The 21,861-nt window shown below is 51.1% G+C and overlaps 1 protein-coding gene across 1 annotated transcript in view; it reads left to right on the top strand.

The window, feature by feature from the left end:
• The window catches only part of EVC2 (EvC ciliary complex subunit 2), a 125,923-nt gene that overhangs the window by 70,034 nt on the left and 34,028 nt on the right, over positions 1 to 21,861 (top strand). Inside the window, exons 11-16 of the mRNA XM_032399086.1 lie at positions 6,384 to 6,623; positions 8,783 to 8,958; positions 11,331 to 11,490; positions 12,733 to 13,187; positions 18,825 to 19,029; positions 21,357 to 21,479. Of these exons, the coding sequence (XP_032254977.1) occupies positions 6,384 to 6,623; positions 8,783 to 8,958; positions 11,331 to 11,490; positions 12,733 to 13,187; positions 18,825 to 19,029; positions 21,357 to 21,479 (1,359 nt within the window). The remainder of the gene's footprint in view (positions 1 to 6,383; positions 6,624 to 8,782; positions 8,959 to 11,330; positions 11,491 to 12,732; positions 13,188 to 18,824; positions 19,030 to 21,356; positions 21,480 to 21,861) is intronic.

A 21,861-nucleotide genomic window follows, 5' to 3' on the forward strand; every position in this document is an offset into this window, starting at 1 on the left:
CTGTCCATCTCTACATCTATCCATCCATCCCTCTACCTATCATCCTTTTGTTCATCTGTCCATCCACCCATCCGTCTACCCACCTACTACCCTTTCTTCTACTTGTCCATCCAACCATCCAGAATTTATTTAGAAAGCCTTTATTGATCACTTACTGCCTCTTGGTCACTGGGCTAGGCAGTGAAGTACAGAGGAAATGAGACATGGTTCTTGGGTTCAAGAAGTTCATAGTTTAATGGAGGATCTTCACATATAGAAGATGTGACCTCATTCAACTATATTAGAATAGAGATATAGTCACAGTGCCATGGGACATCATGGGGAGAGTAGAAAGGCTTCATTCATGGAAGAGTGCACCACAGAGAGCATGGCTCAGGGAGGTTGTGATGTCAGTGTGTGTGTGTGTGTGTGTGTGTGTCCATCTGGGCTGCGCTGTGCTAGATCGTGGAGCCCTCCCACACCAGCTCCACCATCAGACAAACCTGGACTCCCATTCCAGTATATTCCAGTTCTGCTCCTGAAGGCTGTAATTAGCCTGACTCTGAAACAAGGCTGAGGGCGCCCCCTCTGGGGTGGCTGGGAGAGGTCGTGCAGGAAAAGCAGCCAGCCGGGGCATGGGCTGCTCCAGGCTCAGTGCACAGCGCTCTGCTCTGAGAGTTCTGACCTCTCAGCCTTCCTAGGGCTGGCCTCTGTTGATCAGAGATCAAGCCTCATTTTTCTAAGAGATGTGTCCATTTCTGTCTTGAGGGAATCGTGCCAGAGTTTTTTCCTGAGTGTATCAAATCAAGCCTGATTTCTGTTTTCCTCTGTGAGAGCTGGCTTGTTCAGTCCCTGTGGCTTGAGCCCACATTTCCTGGTCTGGAAATCTGTCATCCTGGGGAGGTCTAACACCTGCTTAGGAACAGGCTTCTGAACTGCTAACTTCCATTCCCCAGACTGCTGGCCGCACACAGAGATCCCCTGGCAGTGGACACACAGGGCTGATGGCTCGTGGCTCTCAGCAGGTCATCTGTCGTCAGCCCGCACACACGCACGCTGGGCAGTGACACAAAGAGGCAAGATTCGTGCTGTCTCAGCCCCACCTGCCCCCTTGTATCCCGGCCCCCTCACCTTAATATGCCTCCCGTTTTCTGCTTGGCTCCCATATGAGTTTCTGTGGGCGCTGTAACAAATGACCACAGATTTAGTGGCTCAAAGCAACAGATTTTGATTTTTTCATAATTCTGGTGGCCAGAAGTCCTAAATCAAGGTGCTGCCGGGCATGCCCCTCTGAAGTCTCTAGGGGAGCATCCTTTCTTGTCTGTCTCAACTTCTGGTGGCTCCAGATGTTCCTTGGCTGGTGGCCACATCACTCCTGTCTTGATTTCTTGTCTTCGCATGGCCATCTTCCGTCCTGGGACTGTCACCTATGCTGTCTCTTTTAAGGATGCTTGTCTTTGGAGTTAGGGCCCACCCAAATAAGCCAGGATGGTCTCCTAAGAGCCTTAACTTGATTACATATGTAAAGATTCTCATTCCAAATAGAGCCACATTCACAGGTTCTGGGTTAGGATGTGGTTGTGTGTCATGGCAGGGAGCGGGGGTGGGGGGAGGCACTCTTCCAGCCAACAGAGTTCTGCTGGCTGACCCCACTCTCTGACCTCCCTCCGTGACTACACTGGCTGGTCCACACCGAGTCTCCCTGTGCTGGGCACTTCAGAAACCATGCCGAGCTCACAGAGCCGTGATTCAGCCCCTAAACCATCTCACGATCTCTCGTTCTCTTCTCTCTTAAATTTGTTATAGCTTTTGTTCCCATGGACACAGTGCCTACTTGGAAAGTGTTAGAAAACAGGAGTCAGCAAACTAGACCCATGAGCCCAGGCTAACCCGTGGGTGGAGAATGGTTTTTACATTTTTGAAGGATTGTAAAAAATCAAAGCAAAACAAAACAAGTAGAGGAATGTGTAACAGCAAACCTTAGGTGGCCTGCAAGCCTTAAAATATTTATCTGGCTATTTACAGAAAAGTTTGTCAACTCCAGCTCCAAAATAGAAAAAGAAAAACCTTGGAAAAAAAATATGTGGAACCCATGTCACCATCCAAGGCAGACAGACGTTCATTTGGTCTGGTTTTGGAGCTCCTACTATGCCCCTGACCCCGGAGATACAGGGATGCTAAGGCTGTCCCCACTCCTGTCTTCGGATTTCAGCATACATTTTGACCTTTTGCTTTATACAATTTTTTTAAACAAATTCAGGTGTATGCAGTTCATAGGATTATATGTTTTGCTCGTTCTCACTTAATATCACGGTATAAACATATTCTGATTGTATTAAGTGCCGTCACATTTACACTGTGTGCAGGGCATTGTTCTAAGCACATCATGCAGACCTTCTCATCAGATCTTCACACCGCCTCAGGGAGGTGGAAATTGATAGGATCCCACTTTTCCAGCTGAGGAAACAGATTCGGAGAAGGTCACCTGCCCGAGGACACATGGGTGGGACCAAGACGCGGACCCAGGCAGCACGCGCCGACCCCGCCCCTGCCCGCCCGCATGGTGCAGTGCAGCCTCAGATACACTTGCTGTCATGGCCCAGGTTAACCCATCCAGCTGGGCTTCTACATTTAGCGACCAAAAGGCTGCCTGGAACAATGTAGTTTTAAGTGTTTCTCCGATATTGGCACAGATCGGTAGGGCCGAGAGGAGGGATGGCGGGACAGAGTGCTCCCGATTCCCTCTGCACCTGCCCCCACTCCCCAGTCTGCTGGCTTGCAGCGGGAGGCCGCCATCGCGCTGGGTCCCATGGGTCACCCCGTTCAGAGACCAGTCGCCTTATCTGAGTCAGTGTGCTTCCAAAAATAGCATCCGAACGGCAAAAGTCGATAGAGCTATTTCTCTTCCAGGCCATGCAAGCCACTCCATCTTACAAAACTGCTGATGACCTTGTAACTTATCTGTACATTTATCATAGTCATCTTTAAATAAAATGCACGGAAATATATTGGACATATTACTCCAGCAAGCATTCGATTTTTTAAAAAAAAAAGCAGAATTGGGTTTTTGAGTAGCGTTTAGGAATTCCAGTAATTAGAGACGAGATCTGTTCACATTTAAACGCCTGTGTCATCTCGTAGAGTTTTTAAAGCCTGTCTCCACTGAGAGGCCCTGGGGGGAGTGGTAGTGACTATAGACCCTGCAGAGACAGCTTGGGTTCAGATCCTCACTCTGTTCTTGCAGAAGGTGCATTGCTCGGTCTCCCTGGGTCTCAGTTTCCCCATCCTGCAATTGGGGATACAATTTTTACAATTTGCCCGTCTTGTTAGACTGAGTACAGGGAGTATAATTTGGTACAGACACGATTTTCTGCCACGGTCTCACATTTTTGATGGCGCAGAGTCAACATTATGAATGGCAAGTTGCTCTGGAACAGCCTGGCCCAGACCTCTGATTCTCAAACCAAAATTGAAGTGCCCTCTCCCGGTCCATGTTCCCCTTGACTCTCTCCACAGGGTAGGTTACTTTTTAGGGAGAGCTGAAAACCATAGGATAAACATGCCTCATTTCCCTGCAAAGTCCATTGCGGTGGAAAGTTCAATGGAGAGTTGGGGTCAGTGACCATGACTTCAACATATGTTTAAAAATGCACGTTTGTTGCCATTATATAAAGTATAAAACTTCGTATAAAACTGCAGGCTTCCAGCTTCTCGTGAAACACAGGGAGATGTGCTGCACTGCGTCCAAATTCCTGCAGAGCCCCCTTTGGTGGGCTGAGTGGTGACTGGCCCTGTAGGCAGGCCTTGTTCTCCACTTTGCCCCACTCCCCACCACTCCCTAGTGTCTCTCATACCAGGACCGTTCACTCACTTCCATCTAGGAGCTGCCCTTGGCGGTTGTGGGGTGGGGCGCCCCCCTGCTTTATGGTGTAGCCTTCTCATCAATTCTCCCAGAAGATTGAACTAGGTCAGGGGGTGAACATATTTCTGCAGGTCTCTGGACCCCTCAGGAGGCCAGTGTAGATGGAAGTGAGGGTGGCTCCCATCATAAATTCATTTTAGGGAGTATTTCACCATGACACAAGCATATCATTGCCTCATGCCTCATTCTTCAGAAATATAATTCCAAACAAGGACAGATAACTTTATCTTAGGATTTCCATGTGTGCGCATGCACATTTTGTCCTGGCTGTGAGAAGCTATATGGATTTCCTCCCATCTTTCATTCCTATTAATTCAAATAAATTGAAGTTTGCAGCTTGTCATATTTCATACTGTCAGTTGAGAAGGTCACTTTGATGAATGAATCAGCCTCACAGGGCGTTGGCCCCTCCCTGGGCAACAGAACGTCCCTGCAGTCCCAGAGTCAGGGGCCCGGCCCCCTCCTGGCTGTGGCTGAACCACATTCTGTAATGCAGATAAAAGCTGTGAACAACCACTTCTCTCCAGATGAGTGACTCACGAAAGCCTGATCCAACCCTTTTTAGAAAATCAGCTTTGAAAAAAGGCCGTGTTGTTTTCTGGTGGCCGAGGCAAACTGTTAATACTGGGGAGGCCCCTGGGGGCCTCCCTTCTCTGTAGACTGTTCACAGGAGGCTGCTTGCTTCTTCAAGGCAAGCAGGAGAGTGTCTCTGTTCAGGAAGGCCCAGTTCCTCCTTAAGTCAGACCCGCCCAGGATCATTTCCCCTCTGGGTTAACTTAAGTCAACTGATTAGGGACCTCAATTACATCATCAAGACCTCTTCACTTTCGGCATGTAATAACCAGATCATGGGGCGCCAGTCTGGTCGCATTCAGAGTTTTTGTCCACACTCAACAGGGGAGGATTTATACGATGTGGACACCACGGGCCAGGAACCTGTGGGCCGTCCTAGAATTCTGCCTCCCCACGTGGAATTAACTGCACTCCCCTCTTGGGGCACGAGCCTTGTGCTCGCAGGAGTGTGAAGGCACCAGGAACTCAGTGCAGGCTTGTCTCCTCCTCCCTGCCTTCATACCGAGCACACGAAGCACAGACATCCAGTAGCCATTTCTTAACGACTCTGCCTCCTTTCTCACCCAAATCATCTCAACTTTGGCCCGATTGCTGGTGTTTTTCTCTTCAACTAAGTTAAGAGCAAAAGACGGCAGAAATAAGCGGGAGAGTCTAACAGCACAATCCATTAATGTTTCCATTTTACAGGCTATTTTCAGGCAGTTTGATTTGCAAATTTCCGTCCCTGTGAATTTTCTGCTTTGAGACTATTCTGGAAAACATTAAGAGAACAGCAAAGGACAGGTTGCAGCAGTATTTTCCAGAGCTTAGTGGCTTTATCATTGCCAGCTTGGGACATGTGTGTGCCTGGGTGCACACCTGTGTGTGTTCCACATGAGTGCACATGCATGTGCTTGTGTGTTTCCTGTGTTGCCGTGCATATGTGTGCATGTGTGCATGCACTGTATGCTGCTGTGTGTGTATGTGCTGTGTGTGCACACATGTGTGTGTGCTATGCATTGATGTGTGCATGTGTGAATGCATGTGCACATGTACATGAAGGTATATGCCTGTGTTGCCATGTGCATGTATATTTGCTGTGTGCACGTGCGTGTATGCGTGTACCCATGTACGTGTGCATGTGTGTGCACTCTTGTGTTGCTGTGTACATGTATATTTGCCGTGGGCATTATGCATGTGCACTATGTTCACGCATATGTGTGCAGGTGCACATGTCTGTATGCACTGTGTGCTGTGTGTTTATATGTGCCGTGTGTGTGCACATGTGTGATGCACTGTGCATTGCTGTGTGCATGCATGTGTATGCACTGTGTGTTGCTGTGTGCATGTGCATGTATGTGCCTGTATACAGGTGCCTGTGTGTATGCACTGTGTTGCGTGCACGTATATTTGCTGTGTGCATGCGTACTATGTTCATGCATGTGTGTACATGTGCACATATGTGCATGCACTGTGTTGCTGCGCGCACGTATATTTGCCGTATGCATGCGCACTATGTTCATGCATGTGTGTACATGTGCACATATGTGCATGCACTGTGTTGCTGCGTGCACGTATATTTGCCGTGTGCATGCGCACTATGTTCATGCACTGTGTTGCTGTGTGCATGTATATTGCTGTGTGTGCATGTATGTATGCATGCATGTGCCTGTATACATGTGCATGTGTGTATGCACTGTGTTGCCGTGTGTATGTATTATTTGCTGTGTGCGTGTGTGTGTTCATGCATGCATGTGCCTGTGTGCCTATGCACACAGGAGCATGTATGTGTGTGCACATATGTGTATACACTGTGTGTTGCTGTGTGCACGTACACGTGTGCCTGTGTGCGTGCACTTGCATATGGCCTGGGCGTGCCCATGCGTGCCTGTTGGTGTGTCATCTCACGTGCCGCCCCCTCTTCCCGCAGTCTGCTGCGGAGTGTAGCAGTCTCCTGAGGACCCTCCACGGCCTGGAGCAGGTGCACTTGAGGAGATCTCTGGCTCTGCAGCAAGAGGAGGACTTTGCCAAGGCTCACCGGCAGCTGGCCATTTTCCAGAGAAATGAACTGCACAATATCTTCTTCACCCAGATAAAAAGTGCTATTTTCCAAGGGGAACTGAAGCCAGAGGCAGCTAAAATGCTGCTGCAGGATTACGCTGACATACAGGTGAGACCTCAGATCAGGCTCGCAGCGGTGGGAGCTTGACCTCCCTGAACCGCGTCGGTGATTTCTCCTCTCCCGGAGTCAGTCCCATCTCTCCTCTTGGCTGTGTACTGTGAACTCACCACCTTTTCCTTCTGCCTCTTGATGTGTGGATGAGTTTCCAATAAATGGGGCCATTAGTAGCTTGAAGCCCAGGCCCGGGACTCAGGCTGACTTGGATTTGATTTCCAGTTCCACCAGCCGTCAGCTCTGTGACTTTAGGCAAACTGCCTGACTTCCCTGAGCCCCAGGTTCCTCACCTGTAAAATGGGGGAAATAGAGCTAATTCCCGGAAAGCCTGTGCGTGGCATGATATACACTGAATACACATAGCAGTGAACAACATATAAATATACGTGTGCCTGTACGTGTGGGCACGCGCACGCACATCAGTGTATACCCGGGGTTTGCAGTCTGTGTCTGGGTATGCCTGGCTGGCTCTGTGTGTGTTCTTCTGGGTCAGCCTGAGTCTGAACGTTATTGATCCAAATGGAACAAATTCCTTAACGATAGCCAAAATAGTTGATCCGAGGCCGTCACCATTGCTGTGGGATTTCTCAGGCCCGTGTGGGGTATTTTACATGCACATGTACACACCCAGCGTGAAATCACTGGTGTGCAATCCTGCAGCAGATCTCTGGTCCTGGCGAGGAGCAGAGCCACACCAGAGGAGACCGAGCGACCATCCCCAAAAGGCTCCCGAACGTGAGTCCTGCGGGACGAGAGGGCCACTCTCGGGAGGCACGGAGCATGAAGGGAACAAGGCAGCTTCTCCATTTTACTCTAGGTTTTTCCCACTCAAACCTCAGTGAGAGGGACTAGAGTAAGAATTCAGTTCTATTCCCAGGTAGGCATCCAAACCTCAAGGCATCACGTAGGTATTGATGGATTTTGCTGTCATTTTTCTCCTCGTGGTGGGTAGTGGCTGACTCTCAACACTGGGGCCTTCGAGCTAGAGTGTGTGATTGTTAGTCATAATGGAGTCAAGAAGGAGACTTCCATGGGTGATAATGGTAGCAGGACACAGGCTTCTTTGACCCCAACTGCTGGAGTAGTGGAAGATGGCAGCTATGCGTTTCTTTATGTAATGGGGACAAGTCGGTGGTTCCCATGGACCCAGTTTCATGGCGAATAGGAATATTGCCTCCGTATTCCTGTTATATGGATTCTGCTGCCAGTAAGTCAGGGAGATACCGGTATTCAGCCACATCTGACCGACCATTCTGCTTTTCACTGTCTGGACAGTGCACGTTCCCAGGCGTCAAGAACTGGAGATATCACTGCTTTGGTTAGAGAGGAGACTGTCCTTGGCATCATATGTATCTTGTTGAAAAGATACATCGATCTTTTTGGTGACCTATTGCAGGGACACTATTTCCACAGATGGGAAAAGACAGCAGAGCCAATCAGGGGGATGATACCACTTAGGCTAACGTTGTAATTACTGCCGGTCTGATTACCACTGGTCAGCTGCATTTTGGAGGAGCTGTTAGTGCACAGGCCCTGGGATTAGATTACTGAGTTCAAATCCCTGCTTAACCATTTACCAGCAGTGCGATGTGGACTCAGGTTCCTCATCTGTGAAATGGGAATAATAGTACTCTCTCTCTAGACTAAGTTAAATAAGGCGAGAAACACTCTGAGCCCAGTGTCGGGCCCAGAGAAGACACCCAGTGTCAAGTAGGTTATCGATGTCTTGTGTTTGGTTGGGGTTTGTCATCTTGTCTCCCGTCTCCTCCACGAGCATGGAAGTTCTGAAGGTCACGGCTGATGGCTGATTTATCCCAGAACGTCAGCACCTGTGCTGGTGCTGTGTTTCGAGAACCCCATGGGCGAAGGCTGAGTGCCTGAGTGAAATTTGCATCCCCTTCCCTAGGGCAATAATGTTGTTTTGACAACTCCTAACTATCTGGGTCTAGAATGCACTTTTCCAAGCTCTCATTCCTTACCAGTATGTCATTTTCTTCTAAGCCTTTGTTAAGAGCAGGGCAGTTTAAGGTGTTAATCCCCATGCTTCTATTCCTGTGTGTTTTCTTCGGAAGGAAATGTAATACTTTATAGGTCTAGAAAGAATATGCTCTAAGTTTTAATTAGGCATATTTTCTTGATTTTTTTTTAAACAGGAGAAATTAGAAGAGTTAATGGATTTTTTCCAGGCTAGTAAGAGATACCATCTAAGTAAAAGATTTGGCCACAGGGAGTACCTGGTTCAGAACATGCAGTCATCAGAGACCCGTGTACAAGGCCTTCTGAGCGCTGCTGATGCTCAGCTCACCCTGTTCATCCAGAAACATGAGAGGTAAGACCCGGAAGCCATCCCAGATGATGCACAGGAATCACCCTGCCCTGCTGTCCTCATCAGAGACCACCTATGCAGCTTGGTCAGCGAATGCACTGGGGGCGCCTTACTTATTCCTTAAGATGAATTCTCTAGTTTTAAGAATCCTTTGCATCATAGAATTTCTAAAACCTTCATGATAGTTGGGACAGCCATACAATGAACCTTCCGTGTGCCCATCATTCAACTTCAGTGGCCAACCTTGATGTCGTTCTACAGCCCCACCCGGAGTCATCTATTTTTTTAATTTTTATAAATATTTTATTTATTTATTTGACAGAGAGAGCAAGAGAGCACAAGCAGGGTGAGCAGCAAAGAGAGAGGGAGAAGCAGGCTCCCTGCTGAGCAGGGAGCCCGATGTGGGGCTCGATCCCAGGACCCTGGGATCATGACCTGAGCCGAAGGCAGATGCTTAACCGACTGAGCCACCCAGGCCGCCCCCCACGCGGAGTATCTTAAAGGAAATCCCCAGCATTTCACTGAGAGATCAGTGGTGGAGGCTTACACGAGCTGTGTGGTGGGAGAGCCTGCCTCTCCTTGAGCTCGGGCACTCTGCCGGCTCTTGCATTCACCTTGGCAGTGAAATCTAAATACACAGGCGCTTTTTGTGCATTGTCCCTGGTTTTTCTCTGCAGCCCCGGGGGGACCATGTAGTCGGTGGTGATTCAGGCTCACAGCAGGGCAGCCTCCGCCCCTTTCCTCCCAGCTAGGCTTTGAGGTACTTACCTGCAAACAATGACATTTATTCTTTTTGGTTATGAGAAGCTCTAAAATAAATAGAGGCATGCCTATGAAGTTGGCTTTCCCAGGACAGTCTGTGGCGTTAGGAATTGGTTCTGCCACCTTGGCAATTTTTTTAGGACTCTGCGGCTCTCTTGCCCTATTTAATGAGGATTCTGTGAGGTGCAGATTACGTGAACACTCGCTACCCGAAGATGCTAATGAATTTGTCACTGCAGTTGCCTTGACATTCCTGATTAATATTCGCTCAAGGAAAGAAACAGTTCTTTGCCCTGAGCTGAAGCACCTGACCGTTGGCTGTACTGTTGTGAGCAGTTACCAGGGAGGTGTGTTTTAGCTCTGATTTTTAAATTCTATTTTAAAAAGTTGGCAGAGGAACACCTGGGTGGCTCCGTCGGTTAAGCATCCCACTCTTGGTTTCAGCTCAGATCATGATCTCAGGGTCGTGAGATCAAGCCCCATGCGGGGCTCTGCGCTCAGCACAGAATCTGCTTAAGATTCTCTCTCTTTCCCTCACCTTCCCTCACCCACCCCCTCTGCCTCTCTACCGGCTCACGTGCTCTCTCTCTAATAAATAAATATTCTAAAAAATAAAAATAAATAAATAAATTAATTAAAAGTTGGCACAGACATGTTTCTAAAGTATGTATCCACCATTCATTCATTTATATATTCACTCCTTCAAGAAACTTCCATGGGTATCTACCTGTGCCAAGCAGGGGGCCCAGCCCAGTGATGCACACAGACTGGGACTAGTCATGGTGATCGTGGTAGTAACAGACTATGTCGGTCAGGATTCTCCAGAAAAACAGCCGGTAAGATAGATATGAGAGATTGGCGCACGTAATTACAGAGGCTGAGGACTCCACCACCTGCCGCGTGCAAGCTGGAGACTCTGGAATGCTCTGGAAAGCCAGTGTGTAGTTCAGTCTGAGTCCAAAGGCCTGAGAACCAGGGGATCCCAGTCCGAAGGCAGGAGAAGGTGAAATGAGGTATCCAGCTGAAGCAGTGAGGCAGGACAAAGGGGCAGATTCCTCCTTCCTCCACCTTATGTTCTATTCGGTCCCCTACTGGATTGGCTGGTGCCCCCCCAACTCTGGGGAGGGCTGTCCCCCGATTCAAGTGCTAATCTCTCCTGGAAACACCCTCCCAGACACACCCAGACACAGTGTTTAATGTGGGTGCCCTGTGGCTAGCCAGGTTAGCATGAAGAATTGGCCCCCACACAGTATTTCCTGCATTTACCTATTGGACTTTGCTGGTGACAATCCCGTCACCAGCAATTCTGAACCCACCGTCTCCTCTTGGAAGACTGTACCTGGAGTGCTGTGGTCCCCGGAGCATCACTGTCTCCCAGAGCTCTTGCCCAGGCTCTGCCCCAACAACGGCAGTGTCTAGCATTGAGCTTCCTGGGCATGGCTCTAGGGACGCCGACCTTGCCCTTCTTAGCTGCCCGTTCTGCTCCTGCTCCTTCAGGTAAAGACTTTTTCTGATCAGACCAAACGAGCGCAGAGATGAATGTCCAGCCACCGCAGCAGGCGAGCTAAGGGTGGGTGTGGCGGGTGCATCGCCCACCTCCGTCTCTCTCCTAGAGCAGGGTACCTGGACGAGGAGCAGATGGAGGCGCTGTTGGAGCGCGCTCAGACAGAAGTCTTTTCCATCAAACAGAAGCTGGACAATGACTTAAAACAGGAGAAGAAGAAGCTGCACCAAAAATTAATCCTGAAGAGAAGACGAGAGATGCTGCAAAAGGTATGTGAGCAATGACATCGGGGGGCCCAAGGCCACATTTCTCTGATGGTCAGGCCTGATTTAAGGGTAGGATCTAGAAGGATGGATGAGCTGCAGAGACTCCAGTGATTCTCTGTGAATACTCTTGCCGCTGCTGATCCATCTGTCAGTGGCACAGTTAGGAGGTAGTTGCACGGAGCCGGAGAGCCAGAGATTTATGCCGTATCCCCGATGCTGAGGACACACAGTAGGTGCTTGACGAGTAGTGGTAGAATGGTGACCCTGTTTGGCCACCTGGGCCATCCCATGTCCTCACAACACAGAATGGAGACTGCCTGCAAGTGCTCTGAGAAATCCCAGCACGATGGACATCTTTATTATGCCTGTCTGGTTTCTTCATCCCCCGTGGGGTCTTCATGCCTACAGCTCTCTCCCCAGGGACCTTCTGGCCCCGTATCTTAACCCGCCTGAGGTGTGATCTCCTCCCTCAGGTCTCCCTCGGATCTCCTTCCGGAAAGACCTCTCCTGACCTCCTCATTTCAATGTCTGTCACAGATCTCAGGGTGTTTTTTCCCCTTATAACCTCGCGAGCTGCAGGTCCTCTGCGCCCAGGACACAGAATAACAGAAGTTCATTGACGTGAACTGTGCACCGGGCAGGCCTCTGAGAACCACACACGTGTTAAACAACTCACTGAGTCCTCCCAACTACTCTGTGAGGTAGATCAGCCCCATTTTACAGATGAGGACGTGGAGGCACCAAGAGTTCTAGATGTTCACTTAGGGTCCCTCAGTTCGTCCACAGAGGAGCCAGGCTTGGAACCCTGGTGGTCTGTTCTTGGGCTTTACCTACTCGATAAATATGTGTCCAATACATGTTCAACAGATGGAGCTCTCACTCTATTTGGGGTTACTTTCTTTTTTTTTAGAGAGCATGTGAACAGAGAGGGGTGGGCAGAGGCAGAGGGAGAGAGAGAATCCCCAGCAGACTCCCCACTGAGTGCGGAGCCCAACGCGGGGCTCGAGCTCACGACCCTGAGATCATGACCTGAGCCGAAACCCAGAGTTGGATGCTTAACTGACTGAGCCACCCAGGTGCCCTTCTTTCGGGTTACTTTCTTAAGCACACCTTTCTCCGTGTGAGATCGTTGGGAGAAGACCGTCACCGTGCTGTGCCTCCTGCACAGGTTTCCACGGGCTTCCCCAGAGGGCTGGGCGCGCCAAGCCTGTCCCCACTGAGTTTTCCTCTCTGAAACCCCTGCAGCACAAGGAGCAGCGGAAGGAGCAGCTGTCCCTCGGGGAGGCCCTGCGAGCTGCCGAGGACGCCAGCCAGTACCTGGGCCGGTGGGGGAGCCTGCTGGCGGAGCACAGCGCCGTGCTGGAGGAGCTGCAGGAGCGTCTGGACCAGGCCGCCCTGGACGAGCTCAGGGCGTTGATGCTGTCGCTGTCCGAGAAGGCCACCGAGGAGCTGCGGCGCCTGCAGAACTCGGGGATGACCCAGGAGCTGCTCAAGCGCAGCGTGCCCTGGCTCTTCCTGCAGCAGATCCTGGAAGAACACAGCCGGGGGCTGGCTGCCCGGGCCCAGCAGCTCGAGGGTGAGGAGAGGGACAGGGACCAGGAGGGCGTCCAGAGCGTGAGGCAGAGACTGAAGGACGACGCTCTGGAGGCCTCAACGGAGGAGCAGGTGGAGCTGAGACGCTGGGAGCACCTGATCTTCATGTGAGCGTCCTCAGCCTCCTCCGCCCCCAGGGAGGGAGGGGCCGGCCCGTAGTTGTGGGGACGGCAGGTCCGTGGTCACCTGAACTCGCAGCCCAGGGGAGAGGGCCACCCCGGGGTTGCAGTGTGAGGAGCCAGGGCCGGTGGGAGGTAGGCTTTGTAGCAAGAAGAGGGTAAGGTGCCCTGGGTTCCCATGGGAGGATGTGACTGGGGGGAAGCTAGAACCCGCTACTCCCGCATAAGTGGAAACTGTGCCGGGACCCCTTAATCAGAAGCTCGGTCGATGAGGGGCCTTATCCCCGGGAGCAGAGTGGGGAGCAGAACTAGCAGGGAGGTTACCCTCACCGTCTCTTCACTGGGCCCCTTCCTCTGTTCACTGATTCGGTGCTTGAGCTATTTGTTTCATTCTTAATTTGAGAACCATGTCATGACGTCACCTCTGAGTAGGATGTCGGGGCACAGCTGGCCGACTCTCCTGGTGATATGACTAGGAAACATTGGATAAATGGCACAGCTACTGTTTTTAAAGACAGGGGGCGCCGTGAGAGCAGAGGACCAGCTGAAGTGACATGCCAGAGGGGCCAGAGCCCCACGGCCCTGCCCTTCCTGCCAGTAGTTACCAGCTCTCCGTGTGGACTGAGATTGGTGTGGCCCAAATGGGTCAGCTTTCCTGGTGTAACAGAGACCCACAAAGCTTTTGGCAGTCAGCTGAGGCTGGCCCATCAGACTGGAAACTGAAGGAGCTCCAAACAAGGCTAGTGTGGGGCTGTCGAGCAGAGTGAGACATGGGCTGTGTAGAGCAGAAAACCTAGATTTAAATCCCAGCACCACCACCGACTGTCTGAGTGTAGGAGAGTTATTTAACCTCTAGAGCCTCATCTGTCTTGCCTTAAATAATACTAAATCATTTAGGGTGCTTTCGGCAGCGCACGATACCATCGGGTTGATAAAAGATGAAGAAATTATTTTATAAGATGGAGTCAAGTGGTAAATGCTTCCCATCTTGATTCAGTGGCTCAATAATTCCATCAAGGACCCAGTTCTGATGGTCTTTCTGCTCCACTATCATCAGTGCGCCACCTTGGTCTTTGGGCTCATTCCCTCATGGTTTCAGGACGGCTGTTGTGGCTCCAGGTGTCACACTCATCATCTCTTTATAACATCTGAGCCATCACCCCTTCTGATACCACTGGTCAGGACTACATCACAGGCCCAGGCTGAAACCATTCACCGGCAAGGAGAATGAAGTGACCGTGACTGTCGGGAGACCAGAGGGCTGTCAACTTTTTAAATGAAGTGCCGATGAGTGTAGTCTCTGAGGGCTACATGGTTTCTGTTGAACTACCCAACTCTGCCATGGTATGGAGAAAGCAGCCATAGACAGTCTGTAAATTAATGAACTTGACTGTGTGCTAATAAAACTTTATGAACAAAAACAGGCCAGGGAGGGGCTGGACTTGGTCCGCAGGCCATCGTTTGCCAGTTCCTGCCTTAGACCATTTGCAGCATCCCCCCTTGGGCTGTGAGGGGTGTTCCTGTCCCCAACATCGTTGGAGGGCAACCCCTCTAGACAGACACTGAGCAGACAAGGTGTAAGGAAGTGGCTCTGGGTTAGGTCATCAACCGTGTCTAACAAGGGGTCACCTTCACGGCATTGATGAGGGAGGACATGAGTTCATATATTTACATCTTTTAACACGACCCTTGATCTGCAGTTGGTGATTAGTAAGTAATGGCTGCTACCATTGCCGCCATCATTCCTGTGCTGGAAGAGCTCAGATGATCAGGAGGAGAGCAGACACCTAAAGAGATGATCAGGACAAGCAAGCACAGGCAGGTGACCGTTCCGGGTACACTGGAGGGCCCAGATCTTTGCCAGGCTCCAAGGGAGGACTGCTATGTACATCAGCCACCAACCTGGCACTGGGAGCTGGAGATGAGCGGGCAAGGGCCACCGGCGCTCTGCTGAGAGGGGGCAAGACCCAGGGAGGAGCAGCTCGATAGGAGGTCCCGGTCCTTATCTGGGTTAAAGTGGGGAGACCGGTGTGACTGGTGTGAAGGAACAAAGTTAAAACCATCACTAGCAGCACAGGGGAAATAACCCATAACCACCATCTACTCAGTCTGTTTATGTAGAGCAACTAAGTCACTGTTTCCTTCCAAGGACATGGTCGTACCCATTTGGCAATGACAGAGAGCTTCTTTTCCCTTTCCCAAACGGACCTCCCAATCAGCATTCCTTAAAGTTGCTTTTCCTTTCAACAAACCAACCAACCAACCCAGAAATTTAAGCAAACAGACAAACCCAAACAACCTGTTCAAGCAAAGAAACAAAGCTTATGCTCATTTAGTATCCTTTTCTGGGTATAGACGCTTCACAGTTTAAGCTGAACCTTAGGCACACCGTTAATTCTGAATCCAGAGCCCTGTTGGACCTGGTTGCACGGACAGGAGTGTTCGGGGGGATATTGTGGGTCGGCAGGAGGGGAATGAGTCCTTTCCAGCTATCTGCCCAGCCGGTTGGTCTCCCCTCTCTGCTGGGCCAGCATGCTGTGTGCTGGGCATCGGTGGTCCCTCCCACCTGCACCCTTGGCAGGGCATCATTACCATAGCATCTTGCCGCCATGCCCATCCTTCCTTGGCATTATCCTCTGGTGGGACAGGATCTGTCTGGCTTCGACCATTTCTTCTCTCCTCCTACACAGTGCTCTTCCCCAGCACTGACCTGGCCACCGTTCGTGTCCCCGGGTGTTTGCAGAGAGAGTGTGCCATCTCTGGGCTCCTCCTCATCTCTGTCTTTAGGGTTCTGTCTCTGTTTACTTCCCAGGCTTTGTTAGTGTTTTTTTCTTGAGCACACAAGATGCTATCTTTTCTCCAAGCCCGTAAAAATCAGATCCTTAAATGCCACTTCTTATTCCTGCGAATTGTTCTCAGAAGTAATGATTCAGCTCAGCACGCATCCCACCAAAGTCTTTTTACACGCTCTAGCCGGCTTTGGACTCTTTGAAGCATCTGAATTAGACTTGACATTCCCATTACTGGCTGGTCGTTTTCTGCAACTTCATTTGGATCCATTTTGCAGAGAGTATTACCAGAGCCGCCGCTGATTTAGACATTCAATGGAAAAAGAGAATTCTCACCTTGCTATCAGAAAACTCTTTATGATTTTTCTCAGGGTTAAAGAGGGTCAAAGAACGATGCCCACAGTGTGTGTCTGCTCGTCTGCTTTGCTTACTTAAGATTCCAAAAGGTTGCAGCCTTTATTTCTGAGGTGTTATGTAAAAATGGTTTTGCACAATCGTTTTTGGGAAACACATTTTTAGAAGCTTTGCAATTTCAAGCAGGATAGAATTGCTCAAAACCTGGTTGAGGAAAGTAGGAATTAATAAGGATGCATGTTTTTGCTAGGAAAAGCATGTCTTTGAGACATCTTTCCTGAGCTCCTGCCTGGATCTTAAACTCCATCAGGGCAAAGACCCTGCCCGGCTCCTGTGTTCCTGTCTTATCTGGGTGTCTACACAGCAGAGGATTAAGACTAGACCACAGAGGGCTGATCGGCTTGAGGATGGGCAGGAGTAATGACTCAACCATTTCAGAGTTGCTTTCACTTTGGATTCCACACACTGCAAACACATGGGGCAAAGGTTCTCCAAGAGGTCAAGGACAAAGGAGCAGCTGCCCTTTCCTGGGGCTTAAAAAGTTGGTGCATCCCCTGTCGTGAGAAATCCAAGATGGGGTGTTGAGACATGGGCCTGGGGCCTTCAGACTATGTCCAGCTGGAGGCCCATGTCAGCAGGAAGGTCCTATTCTGTTTCCAAGGGAGAACATTCTAGCTAAACTGCAGTCCCGCTCTCCCTCCTTGAGATTTGGGTGTGGCAGGGCTGGCTGTGGCCTCCCACAGTAGTCCTGCAGGCATGTCTGCATTTAAAGCATCCACAGGGCACATTTGACCCAGCCAGTGTTGACTGGACATTGAGAATACCAAACAAATCTGGGTTTGTCTAGAGAGAATATTTGTCAGATGAACAAGTGAACAGACACGCATTGCCCAAAGTAGGAAGGAGAGGTCACTTGCTTGCTCCTGGCTCTGGGAGGAACTTCTGTGCAGGGGTCCCCAGCAGACTTCCCTTCATGTCTCCCTGGAGAGGTGGGGTTGTGAGCCTGTGACCGGCCCCCCTGTAGAGTGGGCTGTGGGCCTTGCAGAAAGGAAGACTGGGAGGATTCTTCAATCTTCTTATCTGTAAGCGGAGGACTGAGTTGCGGGAAAAATTAGCAATGGTGTAGGTAAATGTATTTGTTCCCTGGGGGTTGCAAAGTTCCACACGCTGGGAGGTTTCAAAGTATTCTCTTGCTGCTCTGGAGGCTGGAAGTCTGAAATCAAGGTGTCAGCAAGGTGTCACCAGGCTCCCTCTGAAGACACTAGGACAGAATCTGTTCCTTGCCCCTCTGTTAGCTTCTGGGGCTGCTACCATCCTTGGTATGTGCTTGCTTCCTCACTCCAGTCCGTGCCTCTGTGGTCCCGAGCCCTTCTCCTGTGCCTGGGTCTTTCTTCTTACAATGACATCAGTCATGTTCAGTGAAGGGCCCATCCTCCTCCATTATGACCTCATCTTACTTTCACATCAGCAAAGACCCTGTTTCCAAATAAGATCACAATCCCAGGTACTGGGGGTTAGGATTTGACATCTTTGCGGGGGACACAGGTCAGCCTTTAGCAGTAAATCACTCAGCATATTCCCAGCGTGGAACGGGTTTTCTCTGCATGGTGGCTGTCGGTCATGATCCTTTAAAACCCAGTGCAAGGCCCCCCTTGCCCCTTGTCCTCCTGAGCTGAGTTGGGCATCTCTTCTCCAGGCCACTGGCCTTTACGTAGTGTGCTGCTGAGCAGGCTCGGCAGATGATGCTTTGTTTTCACGTCTGTTTCTAAAGCGGAAGCAGGCTCTCTCCCCCATGAGGAAGGCTGGGGGGCCTGTTGCCTGCCCGTGGACACCCTCACAGCCTGGCCTCATCCAGCTGTAACTTCTCTCCAGCATGATGGTGTGTCCCACACAGCACATATTAGGTGCACAAGAGATTCTTGTGGAACGAATGCACAATTAAAGACATGATGGGTTTTTCTAGACATGGATTTAATGAATGGAGTTTGCTCTGAATTCCTAGCTTCTCCACCCCCAGCAACCCCCCCCCACCCATTTCCTCTATTTTATTTATTTTTAAAGATTTTATTTGAGAGCGTGAGAGAGCAGGAGCAGGGGGGAGGGTCGGAGAGGGAGAAGCAGACTCCCCACTGAGCAGGGAGCCTGACATGGGGCTCGATCCCAGGACCCTGAGATTATGACCTGAGCTGAAGGCAGAAACTTAACCGACTGAGCCACCCGGGTGCCCCTTTTTTTATTAAAAAAATTTTTTTTTAATTCAATTTAGTTAACATAGTGTATTAGTAGTTTCAGTTTCAGGGGTAGAATTTAGTGATTCATCAGTTGCACATAACATCACTGCTCATCCCATCACGTGCCCTCCTTAATGCCCATCCCCCAGTTACCCCATCCCCTTACCCCCTCCCCTCCTGCAACCCTCAGTTTGTTCCCTAGAGTTAAGAGTCTCTTATGGTTTGCCTCCCTCTCTTGCTTGCTTTTCCAGGAAGCTCTGCTCCTCAGCCTTCTCCCTGTCTGAAGAGGAGCTGCTCAGGATGAGGCAGGAAGTTCACGGCTGCTTCGCTCAGATGGACAGGAGCTTGGCTCTGCCCAAAATCCGGGCCCGTGTCCTGCTGCAGCAGTTTCAGACTGCCTGGCGAGAAGCAGAGTTCCTGAGGCTGGACCAGGCCCTGGCTGCCCCTGAGCTGCAGGTAAGAGGCTTGTCCCAGCCACTCCTTGATTACAGACACGGGGCCTCTCCCACCCCTAATGCTCTGGGCTCTGACCCCGCCGCCCACCTTGGGCTCATCTCTTCTCTCTCTGCAGCCATATCAGCAACTGGCTACTCCTGGAACTGCCAAGCTTGTCCTAAACCTTAGGTGCCCGGCCCAGACCCCCTTCCTGGGCCCTGCATTTTAGCCGCTTATGGCTCACACCTGCACCCTCCTCTGGGCCTGGCCCCGGGCAGAGGGGCACCCCGTGGCCCAAGAGGTTTCTTTCCCTCCTGCTCCTTCAGCCACACCCAGTGACCGACTCAGGGTACAAAAGCTTGGCCCCTTCTTTAAGTGGCACGAGGAGGATGCTCATGCCAACTCAGGTGGGTTTGGAAAAGGGAGCCTCTCACAGCTGATGGACAGCTGCCTTTTTTGAGCACCTATTATGTGCCTCAAAGGCAGACCACTCTTGGGTGCCGTGTTTGCTCCGGAGCCCCCCCCCATGGAGCAGTCAAGGCTAGACTTTCCTGAGACCCCCACCCTGCATGGCTCTTTCCCCTTCCTGATCTGGTTCCCTGACTCCCCACATGCTGCTCCGAGCTCCTCTCTCAGGAAACCATGCACAAGCCAACCCCATCTCTGGCTCTGCCTCTGGGGAACCCAACCTAAGACAAGGCCTTTGAACTTGCCATTTCTTCTGCCAGGAACATGCTTTCCCCAGAATATCAAGGGCCAGCTCTTTGTGGTCTGTTCGAGCCTCGGCTCAACTTACCCGCAGAGGTCCACCCTGAGCACCCATCCAGAAGACCCCCCTCCCCAGGCATTCATCATATGGCTGTGGTCCATGTCTTCATGTAATTGATCACTGAAATGTCCTGGTTTCTCAGCCTGCTCACTGTCTGTGTCCCTGACGTGTTCACCACTCTGTCCCCAGCACCTAGAAAGTACCTGGCGCATAGTAGGTGTGCAGTGCATGTGATTGAGCCAGCCAACCACCAAATGTATGCAAGATGTCGGGCTTCCCTGGAGGTGATATTATGTTGGGATTGAACACATATTCAAAGCCCTTAAGGTTAGGTGATCCCATGCATGTTCACAGCAGTGCCAGGAGCTACGTTTCTCTGCTCATTTTGCAGAAGAGAAACCCACCAGCATAGGAAAAGTGGACCAACTAAAGCAGGGAGGGGGTGGTGGAACTGGGCTTGGGGCTGGTATTTTCTGACTTGAAACCCACTGTTTTCCTTTAGGGGAAGAAAAAAAATTCAGATGTATCCATATTGAATAAAAAACAGTGAGATGCAGAAACAACTTAGAAGTTTTTATGTTCTTTCATGTTAAAAAAAAAGGTTTTTTTCTATTTCTGTTCCTGGAAGAGTGCAGGATTTATAAGATGATGGTAGTTAGAGAGTAAGGGACAAAATAGCGAATTCTTTTTTTTTTTAAGCTTTGGAACAATGAATAAAGATATTTCCATAGAAGTAAAGTGAGGTGTGTTTCCCCTGCTTTGGAGCTGATCGAGGGCCAATCCTGGCACGAATTAAGTTCCTGATTCTAAAGTTGTTTAGGGTGCTTGGTTTAGAAATAGTTGGCCCTGCACTCTACCTCAGAGGAGCAGATACACTTGCCCCAAGTGTGAACTGTGCTCGCTTGATACCCTGCAGAAGAGGGGCACCTGGGTGGCTCGGACCATTAAACATCTGCCTTTGGCTCAGGTTGTGATTTCGGGGTCCTGGGATTGAGCCCCATGTCTGGCTCCATGGAGCTCAGCAGGGAGCCTGCTTCTCCCTCTCCCCTGCTTATGCTTGTGCACTCTCTCTCTCTCAAAAAAAAAAAAAAAGAAAGAAAGAAAGAAATACCCTGCAGAAGAAATGCTCAGAAGGGCTGGCAGGGTTGGCTGAGCCTGGCTCCCTTCCCGAGGGCCGTGCGGCGAAAGCAGAGGTGCAGGTGGTGGTGGAGTCTGAGGGCGCCAGCAGGGAGAGCCGCTCCACATGGCTTCACTAGGACAGGGACCTCTTCGGTCGGGTCCCCTGCTCAGAGAAGCTGATGGGTTGAGGTCCCATGGCTGGGAGGAGGAGGACCCGGGCGGGCTGTGCTGTCTGGCGGCGAAGCTTTGCCTCTGCTAGCTGGAGTCCTCTCCCTTTGGTGGACCGAGGGCCCGCGAACTGAGCTTGTTCAGGCAAGGGTACATCTTTCCCCCTCCGTCCAGCTGAAGACAACTTGCAGCTCTGGGGCCGCAGGGCCCCTCCTGGCTCTGGGAGACATAGGGCGTGCACAGACCTGCAGGGGGTCACTTTCCTGCCCGTGTTCTCTCTTGCGCCCTCCAGCAGCAGTCCAAGGCGAGAAAGCCGCGCTCCAAGGGTAAAAGCAAGATAGACCTTTTGAGGAAGTGCATCGAAGACAAAATTCAGCTCTTTGAGGAACAGGCCCCTGAAGACCTGGTTGAAAAGGTCAGTCCTTCTGCTTTATCTGATCTCGTTGCCCACACAGGGCTGATGCCACCCCATTTCCAGGGCGTGGAGGGGACTGCCCATCTCGGTCAGGCACCCTGTTGTTCGGCTGTGCTCCCGCAGCTGGGACCCACCCGTGCCCCTCAGGCCTCTCCACCGTCCCGTCTGCAACCCTCCTTCTGCGCTTCCCTACCGCATCTGGATCGTCCTGCGGACCTCACGTCTGCCGCAGTGTCGGCGGCGGTGGGGGCCGCAGCCCCTGCGCCTGGCCCCGCGCTGAGGCCTTCACACGTGCCGGACCGGACGTTCCCGCGCGCACGGCGCATGAGCACACGGCGCTGTCCGCGTTCTTCCCTCTCCCCGGACGGCCCCGCCCCTGCGC

The sequence above is a fragment of the Phoca vitulina genome, unplaced genomic scaffold (assembly GCF_004348235.1).
Source record: "Phoca vitulina isolate PV1807 unplaced genomic scaffold, GSC_HSeal_1.0 scaffold3, whole genome shotgun sequence".
In the NCBI taxonomy this organism is placed as follows: Eukaryota; Metazoa; Chordata; class Mammalia; order Carnivora; family Phocidae; genus Phoca; species Phoca vitulina.